The sequence below is a fragment of the Choloepus didactylus genome, chromosome 18, assembly GCF_015220235.1.
Source record: "Choloepus didactylus isolate mChoDid1 chromosome 18, mChoDid1.pri, whole genome shotgun sequence".
Classification (NCBI taxonomy): domain Eukaryota; kingdom Metazoa; phylum Chordata; class Mammalia; order Pilosa; family Megalonychidae; genus Choloepus; species Choloepus didactylus.
Window position 1 is genome coordinate 34,470,194 of NC_051324.1, and position 20,707 is coordinate 34,490,900.

The 20,707-nt window shown below is 34.1% G+C and overlaps 1 protein-coding gene and 1 pseudogene across 6 annotated transcripts in view; one reads left to right on the top strand and one right to left on the bottom strand.

The window, feature by feature from the left end:
* BCAS3 (BCAS3 microtubule associated cell migration factor) overlaps positions 1-20,707 on the top strand; it is a 799,405-nt gene that overhangs the window by 399,222 nt on the left and 379,476 nt on the right. For all 6 annotated transcript variants that reach the window (XM_037808130.1, XM_037808128.1, XM_037808132.1 and 3 more), the window contains exon 15: positions 9,806-10,070. In XM_037808130.1, the coding sequence (XP_037664058.1) occupies positions 9,806-10,070 (265 nt within the window). The remainder of the gene's footprint in view (positions 1-9,805; positions 10,071-20,707) is intronic.
* On the bottom strand, positions 13,906-14,286 carry LOC119513166 (annotated as a pseudogene).

The window sequence follows — 20,707 nt, forward strand, 5'->3', positions numbered from 1 at the left end:
GATGGAACTCCCATTTTTGGTCACCTTATTGTATTTTCCAGGTCAGTAGGTCTTTGAATAAATGTCATTTAGAGTGGTTTAAAAATGTAGATTTCTTGGTCCATCTCCATACCTACTGAATCATAATTCTGAAAGGGAGGCCAAAGGATCTATATTTTAAATAAATAATCCAGGTTTTCTCAATACACCAGTGGTTAAAGTAACCCAAAAATGTTATTGCTGTTATTAGTTTGGGATACATTTGCAGCATTAATTTGGAGACTTTTGAGATGCTGATTTCTACATCTTAGATGCTTTAATATAACATTTAATTCTGGTGTCCAAGTTCATATGTACTTTGAATTCAACCCATTTGGTGAATTAAGTATGTTTATTTGGTTTTGATAAAATGTTGTAGATAATTGAAAACATTCTTTTTAGAAATTATGTGCTCCACTGAGTATATATGTCTGCTTTGTTAGATTGTGCTTGCTCCAAACACTGTGTTTTTGAATTCTCAAATTAATGGAATATTTAAAATCGATAAATCAGGCTACCAAAAAGTATTTGTATAAATCAGAATTACTAGCTAACAGTGTGTTTGTTTGTTTTGACTTAGTGATCCATTCAACAAATAACTTTTCTTTGCTTTTTTTTTTATTAGAGAAGTTATGGGTTTACAGAAAAATCAGGGTTCCCCTATACCATCCTATTATTAACACCTTGTTAATATGGTACACTCAGTACAATTAATGAAAGCACATTTTTATAATTGTACGATTCACAGTGGTTTACATTAGGGTTCACTGTTTGTGTTTTACAGTCCCATGGATTTTTTTTAAAAAATTTTATTCTGGTAACATGTATACAACCTGAAATTTCCCCCTTTTGACCATTTTCAAATATATAATTCAGTACCATTGATTATGTTCACAATGTGGTACAGTTACCTCCTTCTATTACCAAAACTTTTCCATTACTCCAAATAGAAACTCAGTTTTACAATTTTATAATTTAAGCATTACTTCCCTATTTCATACCCCTACCCCATTCTCTGGTAACCTTTATTCTAGATTCTGACTCTATAAGTTTGCTTATTATAATTATTTCATATCAGTGAGTTTATAACAATATTTGTCCTTTTACGTCTGGATTATTTAATTCAATATGATGTCTTCAAGGTTCATCCATGTTGTCATGTGTCAGAACTTCACTCCTTTTTGCAGCTTAATAATAGTCCATTGTGTGTATGCAGCACATTTTTTTTTAATCCTTTCAGCAGCTGTTGGACACTTGGGTTGCTTCCATCATTTGGAAATTGTTGATAATGCCACTGTGAACATTGGTATGTAAATTATCTGTGCAAGTCTCTGCTCTCAATTCTTTGGGGTATATATCTAGAGGTGGGATTGATGAATCATGTGGCAATTATATACTTTTGCTGAGGAACTGCCAAACTCTTTAACTGTGGCTACACCATTTTACATTGCCACTAACAATGAATGAATGTTTGTATTTCTCCAGATTCTTTACAGCACTTGTAATTTTCCATTTTTTTTTAATAGTAGCCATTTTAGTGAGTAGGAAATGATATGTGTGGCAGTTTGAATGTATTATGTCCCCCAAATGCCATTATCTTTGATGTAATCTTGTGTGGGCAGACCTATCAGTGTTAATTAGATTGAAATTCTTTGAGTGTTTCCATGGAGATGCGCCCCACCCAGCTGTGGGTGATGACTCTGACTGGATAATTTCCATGGAGGTGTTGGCCCGCCCATTGGGTGGGTCTGAATTAAATTACTGGGGCACTATATAAGATCAGACAGAAAGAGCAAGCTGCTACAGTGAGAGGGACACTTTGAAGAATGCACAGGAACTGAGAGAGGAGCTGCAGATGATGGGACAGTTTGAAGACAGCTGTTGAAAGCAGACTTTTGCTCCAGAGAAGCTGAGAGAGGAAAAATGCCCCAAGAGCAACTAAGAGTGACATTTTTGAGGAACTGCAGCCTAGAGAGGAATGTCCTGGGTGAAAGCCATTTTGAAACCAGAAATTTGGAGCAGACACCAGCCACATGCCTTCCCAGCTAACAGAGGCCTCTGGACACCATTGGCCATCCTCCAGTGAAGGTACCTGATTGTTGATGCATTACCTTGGACACTTTATGGCCTTAAGACTGTTTAACTGTGTAACCAAATAAACCCCCTTTATAAAAGCCAATCCAACTCTGGTGTTTTGCATTCTGGCAGCATTAGCAAACTAGGACAATATGTCACTGTTTTGATTTGCATTTCCCTGATGGCTAATGATGTTGAGTATCTTTTCATGTGCTTTTTGACCATTTGTATATCTTCTTTGCATAAATGTCTATTCAAGTCTTTTCCCTATTTTTTGATTGGATTGTTTGTCTTTTTGTTGTTTGGTTGTAGGATTTCTTTATATATTCTTGATATTAAACCTATTAGATAATGGTTTCCAAATATTTTCTCCCATTGTGTAGGTTATCCTTTTATGTTCAAAGTTCTTTGAAGTGCAACATTTTTAATTTTGATGAGGTGACATTTATCTATTTTTCTTTTAGTTGCTTGTGCTTTGGGTGTAAAGTCGAAGCATCCATTGCCTAACACAAGGTCCTGAAGATGCTGCCCTGTATTTTCTTCTAGGAGATTTATTTTTCTGACTCTCATATTTAGATGTTTGATCTATTTTGAGTTGATTTTCAGCAGTATACTTTAAGGTATAAATATATTCGTTTTCCAGAGGCCTTAATGTGGACAAAATGTGAGATATTGTAAATATGCCAAATAATACAGGAACCATTTAAAGAACAGTAAATTACATATCCTAACATAAACTGGTAAAACAATTAATCACTCTGTAGATTTTTATTTTTACCTCATTACTTAAAAATTCTAATGTTTTTATATTTAAAAGTTCTAAATTGATAATCCTGGATATCCTAGTGAGAATTCCCAGACTGAATTAGGGTGCTGTTTGCTTGAGGTTTCCATCTTTTCTGTGCCACACTTTTATGTTGAATGGAGGGAAGTTTAATAAGAAATCTGATTATACCTTTTCCCTATATTTTATTCAAGTCACTTGCCTAACCCAATTCCAGATGTAAAGTGAGCCTAGATGGGCACAGATAAAATGCTAGTGTAGGTTTCCTAGCAGCTGCTTATCTTCCTTTGAGCATAGGACAGCGGAGGCATCTCTAAGAACTAAGATGCTATTAAATGAAACCATTAACTATAAAGAGAGGCTGTGGATCTTCCCTTTCAGTAAATTAACTAGTTAGTGTTCCTTTAATTTTTTATAGCAGCTTTATTGAGACATAATTCAGTACCTTAAAATTCACCCTCTTTGTAAAATGTACAATTGTAAAATGTACAGTTCAGTGGTTTTTAGTATATTAACAAAGTTGTGCATCAGTAACCACTAACTTATAACAAAACATTTTCACCACCCCAAATAGATACCCTGTCCATTACCAGGCAGTCCCCATTTGCACCCCACCCCCAGCCCTTGACGATTACTAATCCACTTTCTGATTCTATGGACTTGCCTATTCTAGACATTTCATATAAACGGAATTACTTATTATGTGGCCTTTTTGGCCTGACATCTTTCATTTTGCATAGTAGTTTCAAGTTACATGCATGATTATACCTGTGTCAGAATTCATTCCTATTTATGACTAATTAATATTGCATTGTATGGAGTACATTGTTTGTCCCTTGATCAGCTGATAGACATTTGGGTTATTTCTGCTTTGGGACTAAGAATAATGCTGTGGTTAGTGTGAAATTCCAATACATCCCAACTTGGGCAGAGAATGAGGACATATTTGCAGGAACCCCTGGGGAACTGGGGAAGAATGTGGAAATGTTGGACTTCACCACCTGGGTCATTACTATTGTTTTTGCAACTGTTGAGGACTGACAGTTTGGTAGGATGAGCCTTCAATCTTGGAGCGTGCCCTTGTGAAGCTTGTTGCTGCAAAGGAGAGGCTGAACCTACTTACAATTGTGCCTATGAGTCTTCCCCAGGGAACCTCTTTGTTGCTCACATGTGGCCTCTCTCTCTCTAAGCCCACACAGCAGGTAAACTCACTGCCCTCCCCACTACGTGGGACTTGACTCCCAGGGGAATAAATTTCCCTGGCAACGTGGGACATGACTCCTGGGGATGAGCCTGGACACAGAATTGTGGGATTGAGAAAATCTTTTGTCTAAAAGGGGGAAGTGAAATGAAACAGTTTCAGTGGCTGAGAGTTTCAAATGGAGTTGAGAGGTCACTCTGGAGGGCATTCTTAATGTGCTGTATAGACATCCCTACAGTGCTCTTGGGTATGTACCCAGGAGTGAAATTGTTGGGTATTATGGTGCCTTTGTTTAAATTTTTGAGGAACTTTCTAATATGATTGCACCATTTTGCATTCTCCCCAGCAAAAATGTACGGGGGTTCCAGTTTCTCCACATCCTCACAAATGCTTTTTATTGTTCATCTTTCAGAGTATAGCAATCCTTGTGGTTTTGAAATGATGTCTTGTCGTGGTTTTGATTTACATTTCACTAATGAGTAATGATGTTGCACATCTTTTCATGTGCTTATTGGTCATTTGTATATCTTCTTTGGGAAAATGTCTATTTAATTCCTTTGTACATTTTGTTATTACTTTTGGCTTTTTATTGGTGACTTGTAGGTGTTTTATATATTCTAGATACTCGACCTTTATCAGGTTTGGAAATGTTTTCTCCTCATCTGTGCATTGTCTTTTCACTTTCTTGATAGTGTCCTTTAATGTACAAAAGTTTTTAAGTTTCGATGAAGTCCAATTTATCTGTTTTTTTCTTTTGTTTCTTGTAAGTGGTTCAGTTAAGAGATTAATGTAGTAACCTGGTGGATAAATGATAGTGGTTTAGTCTGTGTTGGTGGCAGTCAAAACCGAGACATTTGGAAAGATTTGGGATCTATTTTTATAGTATTAATTGTAATAATAATAGCAACCGTCTTTGTGTTGTCAGGCATTGTTGTATGCACTTTATGTGTTAACTCCTTTATTCCTAATAACCCCATGAGATTGATATTGTTGTTATTTTCATTTTTCAAAAGAAGAAACTCAAGGTATAGAGTTGTTAAATAACTCTTCAAAATGGAGGTGCCAGGTTTTATGTCCATTGATATATTTACTATGATATACTGCCTCTAGGAAGAGCCTGTATTGATCTAATACAGCTTCTTTAGAGGGTTGTTTGACAGTGTGTATAAAAAATGTATGTGTATGCCTTCTGAACCAACAAGTCCATTTCTAGGAATTTATGCTGAAGAGCAGACAAGAAAATAGTGTCAAAATTCACGTTTAACTCAGCCTTAAATAACAGTAGAAATTGGAAATGCCTAAATATGTTTTATTAGGGGGTTGAATTATTATAGTTATAATCACAAAATGCAGCCATTTAAAATGACACCATAGATTTGGGTTTTTTGCACTTTGGTGAAAAGTGTAAGAACAGCATTTTCATCTGATATGTATTTGTGGTGGGAGTTGCACACACGTATTCATCCATATGCACATCTATTTATGTATGCATTATATGACATACATATAAATACATTTATACACTAAGAGATACCTAAAAGGATGTTTTCAGGGGTCTTAGGTACTTTGAAGTCTAGAGTCTCTGACCAGTTTACACTGACCAAGGTGGTGATTGTCTAAAACAGGGGTCGGCAAACCATGACCAATGGGCTAAAAGTGGCCCTCCACCTGTTTTTGTATGTCAAACAAGCTAAAAATGGTTTATATAGGTAAGCATTGCAATTTATTCAGTAATAGGGAACACCAACTTTGAACCCCAATTTAACAACATAATATCTCCTGTAAAAAATAATTCTATTCTCATTAGTAGATGTGTATTACAAAAAATTATGATCAATATTATTATATTTTGCATTTTATGAATAAAAATGTTGTGGACGTTTGTACTTACATAGTATCCTCAAGTTTGCTTCTTTAGCTGCAAAGTCTAAAATATTTGCTATGTGGCCCTTTACAGAAAACATTTGCCAAAGAAACCAGCACTTGCTTCATTCAGTCTGATTGTCCATGTCCATGCTCATCTGTACTCATTCCTTGCATTTTGAAGTATAGGCCAACTAGAAGCTACATACAGTATACTCCTTACCTCCAAATGTGCTTAATGTCTGAGTTCAGGAATAGTGAATAGTGGGAATTAAAAAAATTATTCAAATCAGTTTGTTTCCTAGATTTGAGAGCAGGAGTTTGGATCGCGAGAGGTACCTGTACTTGTTTAACTTCCCATGTGTCACAGTTGCTTAATCTGCATGTGGTAAATGTTATTTTCCATGATATTTAATGTTGTAGAACTAAATCAGAGATATGTTGAGAAAATTGAGTTCTGAAAATAATACAGGTGATGTTATCACTTTATTACTAGTTTGCCATTCTGCATAGTTTTTGATAATATGAAAACCTACCCAGTTTGTTCAATAACACCAACAGTAGGCAACTTTTTATCACCTGTAATATCATTTAAAGATTAAACTTTCTCTAGTTCGCTTGACAGTTAATATCTTTAGCAACCCTTCTCCGCTTATTTATGTGTGCTGATGTGCTTTCTCAAGGTCAAAGAGAAGATTCACTTCTCTAATAGCAGTTTTATAAGTAAGCAGTTAGATGGAATTCTCTTTTCCTGCCTTGATACTGATTGTTAATAGCACTTCATATCAGAAGCATTCTTGAAATGAAATAAGGAAACTTTTTCATTAACAGACCAGGAAGAGGTCTTGATTATGAGTATTTTGGAATAACACTGGATGGAACATAAATTACCCAGTAAACCTAACAATGTTTTCCTTAATGTATTTGATTCTGGCATGTGAAAATACATCGGATAATATGATAATATTAATATGAAATATTCTTCTGGTATTGTATTTCAGTTTTTTCTTGCTTTTGCTGTTTATACTTTTCTTTGCCCTGCCCCTTCCCTTTGTCCTGCTTTTTTTTTTTTTTTAATCTCTTCTACTCTTTCTTTACATAGGATCCCTAATCATTTAAAGAAGTTCTTCCTGTGAAAGTCATTGTAGGCAAACTACAGAGGTTAGACACTTGTGGAATGACTTTTATCCGTAATACTTGAATCCCTGGGAGTTAAATTTGTCAGTTTTCAGGAGATTGTTTAATTATAGCATTGATGTGTAATTTGGATATGTAACGTAATAGTAATCAAAATTGGCAGGCATGAGGTTGAGTTTGGGGTTCATCTATGTTTTGATAATGAGGTATTTGTCTACCAATGAAGTATCTTGTCTTCATTCATAAGACTAAATTTTTTTTTTTATTTCAAAGGTTGTGGGTTCTTTTAGAAACTTATATTTTGATGGATACTTACAACTTTGTTTATGGTGCCTTTTTGGAATATTAGCCAAGATTAGTTTAAGTTTATTTGAAGATTGAAGGTATTGGAAAGTGAGCGTCTCTGAATGCTTGAGGAGTTTTGCTTAGTTAGATCATATTGTTTAATGTAATAGTGTAAGGTAGTATGCCTCACATTCATATATGTGTATATACACACATACACATTTGTCATGTTAAATTCCACTTGCAAACATCTTGTATTATTATGTTTTTTTAAGCACCATTTGAAGATTGTTTTGTGGGGTAGAAAATTATTTTAGTCCATTTATCATTTAGTCAATGTAGAATATCTTAAGTGTCTGTGACTTGCCTTTCTTTTAGGGGTTATGCTTAAAAATTCTTAAAACAATATCAAATTCTACTTGGTTTTCTTTTTAAAGTTTTATGAAAATGGTAGATGGAGATTTTTTTTTTTTTCCAAATTGTCCCCATTGGACTGATATCAAGGGAAAGGTAGGTATTAAATTAAATTAGCTAATTTAAAAAGGAGAACATCTACTTGACCAAAAGGGGGAAGTGAAAGGAAATGAAATAAGCTTCAGTGGCAGAGAGATTCCAAAACAAGCCGAGAGGTCACTCTGGTGGGCACTGTTATGCACAATATAGACAACCCTTTTTAGGTTCTAATGAATTGGGGTAGCTGGTGGTAGATACCTGAAATTATCAAACTACAACCCAGAACCCATGAATCTTGAAGACGATTGTATAAAAATGTAGCTTATGAGGGGTGACAATGTGATTGGGAAAGCCATGTGGACCACATTCCCCTTTGTCTAGTTTATGGATGGATGAGTAGAAAAATGGGGGAAGGAAACAAACAAACAACAAACAAAGGCACCCACTGTTCTTTTTTACTTTAATTGCTCTTTTTCACTTTAATTATTATTCTTGTTATTTTTGTGTGTGTGGTAATGAAGATGTCAGGGATTGATTTTGGGGATAAATGCACAGCTATGTAATGGTACTGTGAACAATCGAATGTATGATTTGTTTTGTATGACTGCATGGTATGTGAATATATCTCAATAAAATGAATTAAAAAAAAAAACAAACTTAAACTTCTTTTTTCAGTACCTGATAAGTGCCATGCAAATTAGTGGCCAACTTTCCCTAGATTAGGCCCCTGACCAGCCGCTTGTTTTTGTAAATAAAGTTTTATTGGCACACAGTTGCCACCACCATACCCATTTGGTTACATATATTCTATAGCTGCTTTGACTCTATAAAAGTGGAGTTGAGTAGTTGCAATAGATACCATATGGCCTGCAAAACCACGTGGCCCTTCATAGAAAGTTTACTAATCACTCCAGATACATGAGATGTATGTATAAGTATTTAGAGTGTTCTGAGGCCTTTTCTCTTCTGCAGTTCTACCTTCCTTTAGGCTCGTATATCTTACTTATTTCCTACCTAATTTTTCTATAGTTACAAGCATTCCTACCCCAAATCCACTCCTACATTTTAATCACAGAACCCTTCTTCCATTATTGATGTCTTGATGTTAGTATCTCTTAGATAAAATCCAGACACCTTTTGCTCTGTCTTTTGCTGAATCTCATAGGGCTTCTGACATGGTAAAATACTTGCCTATCATTTCTATCTTACCTCCATACATATATATCTAAAATACATCTATGTGGAATATCTTTCTCTGCTTTCTTTGTAAGTGCATTCTACTTCAAAATTTAATTCCAGAATCTAGGCCTTTTCCGATATATTTTTTGGCCATTTGTTACTCTCCACCTTTACCATCTTCTTACCTCTCTCAAGCAGAGTTAATGTTTTTTCCCCTTTTGATTACACTGCATCTTGTATAAAACACAGTTATTTTACTTGTTGTAAGTTATACTTTCATAAGTTTCTTACATGCTTTTTCCACCTAACGGATGGTGAGCACAATATACTTTTCTTAGTCACTTCTTCATTCTCAGTGCTTAGCATGGTGTCCAGTGAATATTTGTTGAGTGAATGATAGGATTAATAAATTTACCTACTTTATATAATATACTTTTTAATTTTACTATTCTATGATTATTAGACATCATATTCATTTAGGAAAATGAACCTAACTCATATATCTTGCCATATAGCTATGCAGGTCAATGGGGTGAAAGTGCCTTGATCCTGTTTTCTGAATCAGCACTCAACTGCAGCAAAGGACAGAATTCAGAACCTACTCTAAATCTTGCGAAATAACTGTTAAAGAGTTTTGAGTAGCATTCAATGTGAAACTCATCTATAGAATAAAATTTATTTGTAACCTGACCTTCATTAAATTTGCCAAAGATGCAACCATTTTTATTCGTGTTTGTTGATATATGACACACATAGAGAAATCCAAGTCGTTTCAACCATTTTTGTGTCTTTTCTTATCTCATATTTAGGTACAAGACATCTGCTTCAGCCATGACTGTCGCTGGGTTGTGGTCAGTACACTCCGGGGGACTTCCCACGTTTTCCCCATCAACCCTTATGGTGGCCAGCCTTGTGTTCGTACACATATGTCACCACGAGTAGTGAATCGCATGAGCCGTTTCCAGAAAAGTGCTGGGCTGGAAGAAATTGAACAAGAATTGACATCTAAGCAAGGAGGTCGCTGTAGCCCTGTTCCAGGCCTATCAAGCAGCCCATCTGGGTCACCTCTGCATGGTAAACTTAATTGTCTCTCTCTTACCTGCCCCTTACAGTCCTCTTTCCCTCTGCTCTGAATTTTAGACATCTATGATAAAATAAACATTTATTCTAATCTGCTCATACAAAGACATGATCTTAGGCTTATTTTGGCACATTCTTAATTAAATCATTTAATAAATTGAAGGTAATATAATAATAGTGATCAGTACCATGCTAATTTGACTCCCTAACTTTTTCAAAATATAATTGGAACCTGTTATATTTATGATATATGAAGTTTGCTTCTATTTTTATAACGTGTTAGAGAACTGAATTTACAGAACTCTTCAAAAACGTGCTGTCTTTAGCCAGGGTAAGTACTCGTTAAGAAATACTCATTGTTGGAGAAAGATACACATGTATTTTAGATAGAACAGCATTTATATTTTATTTTTAAATATATTCCTATGTGGTTTCTATTAATATGTTGCAGGAAAAACAAAACACAAAAATGTATACTTCAACATTTTTTATCTCAGAGTGAATAGTTGTCTAACTATCACCCCCATCAAGAAATAAAACATTACCAGAATCCCCCTTTTATGCCCCTTCTGATTTTGACTTTTATGGTAATCACTTCCTTACTTTTAAAAAATAATTCCAATCCTAAGGAAGTGTCCTTAAACATTGTTGTTTGACTTTTATATTCCTTTATATTTGATGTCTTTTTTTAAACATTCTGTTTGGGAGATTCATTCATGTTGTTGCATATAGTTTTAGTTTATTTTCATTGCTGCTAAATATTCCATTGTACAAATAGGCCTCTGTATTTTTATCCTTTCTACTGCTTTTTTTTGTTTGGTTTTTAAGTTTCTGCTACTTTTGATGTTCATTTCTCACATTTTCAAGTTTGGAATTATTGTGTATAATGGTGTAATGAACATTTTTAAACTTGGTTCTTGGTGCAGATGTGTACTTATTTCTGAGTGGATTTGCTGGGTCAAGAAGAATATGAATCTTACCTTTGGTGGATAACACCAAAGCGGTTGTGCCATTTCCTTCCCACTGGAAAGACAGAAAGTTTGTTGACATTAGACACTTTTTTCTAGAGCATTGCAGATTCTCTTTAACAGAAGGGAGTTTTATATGTGGAGACTATGGTTTCCACAGAAAAGAGTACTTATTTGTTGTAGCTTCTGCTTGAAAACATATTCTTTTGTCCTACTTAATGAATTCCAGATACATATTTTCTGTAGGAAGTTTTAAGACAGACTGAAATACATATATAGATTAATGGAATACTGGGGAGAAATTCTGTAACTCAAAAAAAGTGGAGTGTATATACTCCTGAGATCATGCTTTATGCTTCATCCCTATTAGTCTTACAGGAAACAGTTGTTACTCATATATATTTAACTTAACTAGTGACTCATGATATTCAAGGTTGAATACCTTTAGAATTAGTCCTAGATGAAAATAGTCATTTTAGAAAGTTACTTTGAATTTTAAAAAATGAATTGTAGAAAGCTATGAAATGTTTATATTTTCAGGCATTTACAACAAATTTTACTTTAGAAATAAAAATTTCCTCCTTTTGGTGTAAATTTTGTCATATATTTAGGTATACAGTATAGGTTCTTTGAGGTTGTTTCTCTTTATATATGTGTTGAATGTTTTTCTTAAATTTCACAATAGCTATCATGTAGCAAGATTCAGTGTGCTTGTGGGACAGTTAGACCAATAAGAGAAACCACAGATGTATTAATATAAAAATTAAGAGAGATTTATATTACTTAAGTTTATAACCTTCATAGACCATTCTTCTGAGCTTCTTTTTTTCTTCTTAATTCTTCCTATTTTTTATAAAGCAAACCTCACACCAGGTACTGTGCTATGCTTTGGGCATTATTGCCTTTAAAATTGCGGTCATTCCTGCCCTCATAAATCATCTACTCCAAGGAATAAGGCATACTTTAAATGACTGTGAAAAATACCTGCCAATATTTATTTTTGCTGGAGTACAATGTTCCAATCAGTGTAGTATTTTGTCATTTGTCAAAGGCCAAATTTCTAATTTGAAATATACGTTTTTTTCTTAGCTTTGTTGGTTTCACAGTTCTTTTCATATGTTTGCAGAAAGCTAAACAGAGGTCTAAGGGAGGAGATTGCAGAATCTTTGACAATATTGCTGTACTTAATTGCAGTATTCCCTTTTGAAAGCATCGAATTTCAGGAGACATTTTCCTCCTGATAACTCATGTATTAAAATTTTATTATCTTGGAATTACACCCTATTTTTCTGCATAGTTTTCTGATTTTTAAAGCGAAGCATCATTTTTCTTCATGTTCTTTTCGTATCTTTCATGTCAAATCAAAATGGGAATTGTTGGTTAGTTCTAAAAATGATGTATTTAGAGTTTGTGTGGGTAAACAGTCTGATGCTAGTCAAAAACAATGTAAACCTTTGAACAGGGAGGGATTCATTTTGAAAATGAATCATGCTTTGGCGGTTACTACTGTTGTTTGTCTGTGCTCTTTTTTAGCAAAGTAGAGGAAACTGTTAAATAACAATTGATATAGGGGTATTTCCTTTTTATTCTCTGGAGCCAATCCAGTTTAGATTAGGATTACTTTATCTGTTTGCCATTTTTTTTTTTTTAATTTAACAGAGGATGTTTGTTTATTTGTAATATATACTTTTAAATATTTTTTTCATTTCCTTTCTTGTTGCCTGGACCTTTGTCTAGATGAGGAGAACATACATAGGGAAAAAGTTACATTTTTTTAATTTACTTATCCTCTAAATGAGGTTAAGCATTTTCAATAGAAAGTGCAGCTATTTTCATATCCCATTACATATGAAAACTTTATATCATGAATGGCTTGAAATACTAGTTATGCTTGTCACTGCTTTGAGATTATTATGTAATTATGTAATAATATCTCTTAAATGTGAAATTATTGCAAATATTAATATGGCATAACTTCTTTTTAAAAATGTGATTGGCTTCCTTTGTAATTCTGTATATTTTATTTAATGGTTTTTCAAGTATTATTCTTAGAAAGAGTTCATGGGCTTCTGACTGTCTACCAAGTCCATGGCACAAAAATCATTAAAAACTCTTGATCATCATTCCTTCCGTTATCTGTTATAATAGCCTCCAGACTTTTCCCCCTGGCTTCATGTCACTAAGTCAAACACTATATTTTTACTATCACAAGATTTTACTTTGTTAAATGTAACTATGTTCTGCCACTTTTCTGCTTAAAATCTTTGTGTCTCACCATACTGTTATATGTCACATCTTATTTCCAATTTCTTGTCCCAACACTTCTGTTCTCCTTGAATATGCCACATGTATTAATTTCTTTTCACCTTTCCGATATTTACATATTTTCCTCTGCTTGAAAAAGCTTTACCCCTTTGAATGCTTAGTAAAACTTTTCTTGGTTATGGTTTAGCTCAATATCACTTCCTTTCTTAAGCCTTCCCTTGTGTCATCTGTGTTAGCCTCAATATTGGTACCCTATACATACTTCTATTTTATTACAATATGGTGATTATTCATTGACATGCCTGTGTCTCCCATTAGATTGACCTACTTAAGACTTTTGTTTTTTGAATTTGTATCTTTGCATCTCATATAGTATTTGGTAAAAAGGAGACTCTAAGATTTCAGTCATCCTTAGAAGCCCAATAAAAAGGGATTTAGAATGTTATGGGTTACAGTTCCACAGTTTCAGTTATTTCCTTACTGTGAAATATAACATATATACAGAAAGGTGATAACTTTCAAAGTACCATATAACAAGTAGCTATAGACCAGAGGAGGCTGCCCTGTGGAAGGCCGAGGAGCAGTTAAGAGGGTCCTTATTTGACCTTCTTCTTGGGGTGCAGTTTGTTGGTGTGACTGCAGTTCTTCTTACGGCAGTTGATGGCACAGTGAGAGGGGAGCAGGTGAACATAGCACTTGCAGCACATGGTCTTGTCATATTTGTACTTCTGAGCAAGCTGGCGGAGGGAACACTCAATGCTGCCACAGAGATTGAAGAACCAGGTGCAGGGTGGATTCTTTCTGGCTGGTTGTTGTAGTCTGAGAGAATGCAGTCATCTTCTAGCCATTTTCCAGCAAAGTCACATGTTGTGGTCAGGTGGGATGCTCCTCTTGTCTTGGATTTGGGCTTTGACATTCTTGATGGTGTGACTCTTCTCAACCTAGAGGGTGATGATGGTCTTCAGAAAAACCTGCATTTCTGTCTGCCTCTTGGCCATCTTGTTGAAAAGAAAGATGTGGATGATTTTGAGAATGAGGGTGAGATGGTAAGACAGTGTTTTGACAGGGAATGAATTGAGACCTATGTTGAGAATGCCAAGTCTGTAGGTATACAAGGGTGGAAGTCTAGTGAGACCAATTAGGAAAGTATTGCAAAAATCCAAGTGAGAGAAGACCCAGGTTTGGACCAGGTTGTTAATAGAGGAGGTTGTGAAAAATAATTGAATTTTTGATATGTTTTGATGGTAGGGCCATCAGGATTTCTCGTATACTGAATGTCAAGTATGATAGAAGAGAGAGGAATTAAGGTAAGTAAGTAAATAAGGTTATAGGCCTGAACAACTGGTAGGATGTGTTTGCTATCAACTGAAATGAGGTAAGCTGTGGGTAAAGCACGTTTAGGGATGGGGGCAGGATAGGGAGTTTTGAACATGTTAAGTTTAAGCTATCTCTTTGACATCTTAGTTATGTTAGGTAGGTAGGTGGTTATATGGGTCTGGAGTTTAGTGGAGAAGGCTGGGCTGGAAATAAATTTTGGAAGGCTTCAGCATATAGATGATAGTTAAAGCTGTGAGCTTGGGGAGATCATCCAGTGAGTGAGAAAGTGAGTGGCAATGAGGAAAAGAATTCCAAGGACTAAGCCCTAGGGCCCTCCAATATTAACCAGCCAGTGTTGTAGAAAGAAAACCACGTAGAAGTCCTAGAAGCCAAGTAAAGAAATTTTTTCAGAGACAAGAGTGACTGATAGGTCTGTTAAGATTGAGAAAAAGGCAAAAAACCACTAGATATTTGCACTCAATATAGATGGTATGTGACTTGAAAAAGAGCACTTTTGGTGGAGTGGTAGGGACTTGGTGGGAGTAGATTTTAGTAAGAATGGAAAAATAAATTGGAGAGCAGTATTGACAAGTCTTTCAAGGAGCATTATGTAAAGGGAAGCAAGAAAACGGGGAAAAGAGTTGAAAGATTGCTCTATATTCTCAGCAAAATGGGAAGTTGGATGAATACACATATTGGACCTTTAAGGAAAAAGGCAAGATGATAAAATAGTCCCAGGAGAGTGGGCATTCCTTTTACCAGTTAGTAAATTTTTGTTGAATGAATAAACCATTTCTTTATCAAGCAAATTGAATTACTTGCTTTTCCTTTAGTCATTGATTTGAATACCTGAATCGCTTTTTGCTTATTTCTTTGGATCCAAATTTGACCTATCTTTTTAGGCCTAGCTTGTAATGCGCTTTCTCTTTCTACAAAAAGTGTCTAACTTGACATGTTTGCTCCCTCTGTATTCTCTTTATATGTACTTATTCCTTACTACTTTCTGCTCATTATTTTTTATTATCTCTACTACTAAACTATAAGTTCCTTGGGGAAGCAGCTGGAAGACCTGGAGTCAAACTGCCTGGAGTAGCATCTGTCCTCCATAATTTCTTAAGACCAGTTACTTTGTCTGTGCCTCTGAAATGGGGATTATACTATTACCCACCTTAGAGAGTTACTGTGAGAATGTTTGGCACATAGCAAATACTCAGTAAAAGATTAAAAAGATGAGTGGACTTCATTGAGTCATTATTATTACTGTTATTATTGAGGTGATATCCAGGACTGATTCATCTTTCTTTCCTTTTTGTTTTTTTTTTTTTTTTTTAGTAAAGTCCCACATCCAAAAAAAAAAAAAAAAAAAAAAAACCCAGAATAAATGAGTGATTGAATAATGAATGAATGAAATGTAATCGTAAACTTATTCTGTCCAGGCTTTGATAGCATTATTAGACTCAGATTGATGACCTTATTTGTAATATTTCTGAAATGACAGAGACGCCAAACAAAACTGAAAATGGTGGGAGTATTATTGTGTTATTTTAAACTGTTTTTGTGCATTTTTCATACTATATGTCAGGAAATATAGCTTAATAAATTAATCTTGTTCTTGAGCCTTTGCGTTTCTTTATTTGCCAATTAGTTTTTCATTTAGGTTCGAATCTGTAAAGTCCACAATGTCATATGACTTTTAGGAATTTATTTTTTTCTCCATTTCCTTTGAGTAACAGAGGGGTTTTGTACTCACATCTACATTTTTCCAGAGTTCCTAGAAGTCTGCCCCTCCCATAAACTCATTGGTCCTCAGAGAAGGAGTCATTTTTTAAGTTACAGAATTCCAGATTCTGCTTCTTCCAAATGGAAAGTAGTTGGTGAGACTTGGAGGCCTTTGGAGGAGGCCTCTTGGACTTGAAGCTTCCATATTTCAGAAAGGTGCTTTTAAATAACTGGTAGCATCCCTTTTGTTTTTACCATCAGTGTGATACTTTATGTTTACTGCTCAGAGATGGTGTGTATAGCTTTCGTTTGATGGCTTATTGTATATATTTACTTTTGTTGATCAGTAGTTTTCTGAGAACAGACCACAAGACAATTTTAATAAAAAGCAACCACACGTTTCAGCCGTATATAGTTTCACCTACTTAAGACAATCAATAATAATGTGATGTTTCTTGACTTCTTTTCCACATCACTGTTTACTTGTGGATTGAAATTCCATTTGTATGTTTTAATTATTGCCATGAAAAATCAATCATAGGCATCATAGCTCTGCTTCAAGTTTTATGCCTCATATGACAATAGAATATATAAATAGTTTATACATTTTTAATGAAAAAAAAGGTCTTTTGGGTTATCTTTGTTCAGTACCTGGGTTTTTCTTATACTTTATTATTTTAATTCAAGTGCAATTTTGTTTCTAAGTTGTTTGCAAATTTAATGAAATTTTCCTTGTGAATTTATTTTCTAATAAATTCTTTATCATCCTATTTAAAATGTTTCTATGACATTATGCTAGTCTTGAAATTTGCTATTCTTGAAACCTACCAAATCATACATGTTTTATTTTCATGTCACTTTTCTATTGTTTCTCAGAGTGAGCAGATGAGTTCTTTTTTTTTTTTTAATAATTTTTGTATACTTATTTGCAAATAATTTCAAATTTACAGAGAAGTTGCAAAACTAAAAATAGCACAAAGACTACCCTTTACCTGTATTCACTTATTAGAATTCTACCCCATTTTTAATGCAATTTTATTGAGATATACTCACACGTATAATCCATCCAAAGTATACAATCAATGGCTCCAAGTATCATTGTATAATTGTGCATTCATTGCCACAATCAATTTTCAAACATTTTCATTACTCCAAAATGAAGGGAAAAAAATGTAAAAAAATAAAAAAGAAATAGAAAAGAACACCCAAACCATCCAATACCCCTCATTCCCCTCTGTTATTTATAAGAGGAGTTCTTTTGGGAAAGCTGTTTGAAAAGAATGAACTCATTATACTTTCCTGAAAATAAAAAAAATCTTGCTTTCATTTAGGTAGCACTAACAGAAGAAACCATCTATTAAATAGCAATAATATTTTTTTAAGGAAAATAAAATTACCTGTAGGGCATCTTTTAAAACTCTAGATATTATGTTGTCTTTAAATTATACTTTAGGAGTATAAAAGCTAATTAAACCCTATTTGAATATTTTATTTTTATCTTTTTGTGTATTTCATTTAGAGTATGGCACTTTTTTCCCTCTCAGAAAACTTGCTCTTAATATAAATGCCATGAGGCCATTAGCAATTGAAGATAACCTGGACTTTTTTTGCTTTTCACTGCTTGCAAAATATTTTGCCTTTTCTGTGTATGTTTTACACTGGCAAAGCATAAACTTCAGGTTTCAAAATTGTTTTGTTTTTAAATGGTTAAGAAGACAAGCCTCTAGAGGGCGATATGTTCTCAACTTTCCTTTGATTGTAATCATTGCAATACATGAATATGGTGTACTATGGATGTTATCTTATCACATCATGTAATAATTTTGGAAGCAAAATTCTTAGCTTTATCATTTGAGTAAGTCATGTCATTATGTCCTGAAAATCCCTTTCCTTATGGTGCCAGACAGTGACTAAATGTCACCATTAAGGCATTATTAGAATACTGCTTTATTCAACCTTGTGAGTTAGTGTTTGCTAAGATATTCAGAGCCTTAAAAAAAATCATGCAGGATAATGAGTCTCAAATATTTTTCATTTGGGGAACTCTCTACATTCTTAAAAATTATTAAAGACCCCCAAAGAACTTTTGTTTTTGTGGGTTATATCTTTATATATCTATATATTTAGAATATATTATATTAGAAATTAAAATAGTAATGTAAAAATTTTTATTTTAAAGTATCAACATATAAATATATATAATGTTTTTATGAAAATAACTGTTTCCTAAAAAAGTACTTGTTATTGAGAAAAGTGGCATGTTTTATGTTTTTGAAAATCTCTTTAATGTCTCACCTGGTAGTAGACAGCTGGATGGTCCCGTCTGCTCCTGCATTTTCTCTGTTACTATGTCACATATCCTGTGGCCTCTGGAAAATTCGAGTGTATACTTGTGAATACTTGTGAGAAAATGCATGCACAAAAGTCTTTTATTGTCATGGAAATTGTTTTGACCTCGCAGACCATCTTGAGAGGTGTAGGGGAATCCTCAAGTTTGGGAACCATTGGCTAAAAGGAATTATATATTAGGGCTGATCTCTGTTTCTCTTTTCTGTTAACTTACATTGGACTTTCATTGTTTTTGTTTATCCTTTTAATATAAACTTATTTTTATCAAAGAAATATATACACTTATTATGAAAATCAAATAATACCATAATTTTATAATGCAAAACGGAATTCTCTGTTCTACCCTTCCCCACTCTCATTTGTCATTCCCCAGAGGCCTCTTCTTCCCCAACTTTATCATCCCACTCGTTTCATTTTTAATTTTGCTATGTGTTTTTGACATCCTTTTTCTTGAATGTTTTTTATTACAACATCCTTTTCTTGTGTTATAGATGTAATATGTTTATCTCTTTGAAAGATAATTAAAGATAAAGTGTTTTTGTTCCATTTCCATTTCCTATCTCCATTTCCTTTGAGTTCTTTTTCTATTTCTTTGTTTTGTTCTTTATCTTTCATGCTAGAGCAGTTGTTCTCAAACCCTGACTGTACGGTTACCTGAATATATTTTTAAAATGCTAATGCCTAGGCCCCATCTCAACTGATTAAACAAAAATACTGACTTCAATGTCTGGGGCTCCTTGGCTGATCATTAGCTAATCATTCTTATTTTTATTCAACTTACATTACTAAGGAATTGATAGGAAGCTTTCTCACCCTGGGTAGGGCACATCAGCTGGTTAGTCCCACAGTGGGTAAAACTGACCATTTTTGGTGTTCAGTTGTTGGTATTTGTAGCTCTTTTTACTGAGAATGGTCAGTTTCCCCCAAAAGGATTCCTTCTAGCTTCTGTTAGAAGTGGGGTTGGGGGTAGTGTTGACTCATTGTTAATAAACTTAGCTATTAGTTTTCGAGGAGTTGAAAGGGTTACACTATTTTAGTCTAATGATTGGAATAATACCTAAAGAATTTTGGAATAGCAGTTAAGGCTTTGAAGTAGCTGCATGTTTCTGTTGACTAACTTTTTTACTAAGGAAGATAATCGAGTAAAAAAAAAATTCTGGTCAGGTTCCATTGAAATAGAAATATCTCTATGGAAATTTGAAGGTTGAATTTTTAGTTGCTGAGGTGAATAACTGTAAAAACTACTTGTGGCAATCAAGAAGTATTAATTGGGTGGAATAACTAATCTTAAAGAAGGGACTGAAAGTTCATTTCTTTATGTACTTACCAAAAGGAAGACCTGAAATATTTTTTCAAAATTTGGTTTTGAGAAGAATTGGAAAGGGAGAAGAGAATGGGAATTAGGCTTCAAGTTTATAATGACCAGTGTCATAATGATTGACCCAAATAAACAGATTTAGAAATGATCAGAATTGGGAGTAGCATATATGAGTATTCTGGGCCTTAAAATCTGAGCAGGAAGTAGAAATTTGACTGCTAGTTCATAATTGTAAACTACAAAAGTGAGGGCTATGCTAGGCTTATACATGCTGAGAAATAGAAAATATGATTGTTCCTAACATAATAAAGTAAATGCATTCTGAACTTGGAGGAGAATGAGAAAAGGAAAGGGATTTAAGGTTCACTGAAAGTGTTATTAGCATTGGATGAAGTATTTTTGCAGGTGAGAATATTGAAGCCGTAATGACACACAAGAGAGAAACTATTTACATGGACGAAGTGTTATTAATGTGGGCATTGTTGTTGGTAGTGGCTTCGGTGTTCAGAACTGTCCCTAGTAGAGGAAGCTTAATAAATGTTCAATAATATTTCTCTTTCACTCTAGTCTAATTTTGGACTTGATTGAAATCTGTCCACATTTGACAAAATCGAAGATGAGAGAACATATAAAATGGCAGTACTGATAAATGGATATGATTTTCTGGCAGTGATCCAGCTGATTAAGAAAAAGTG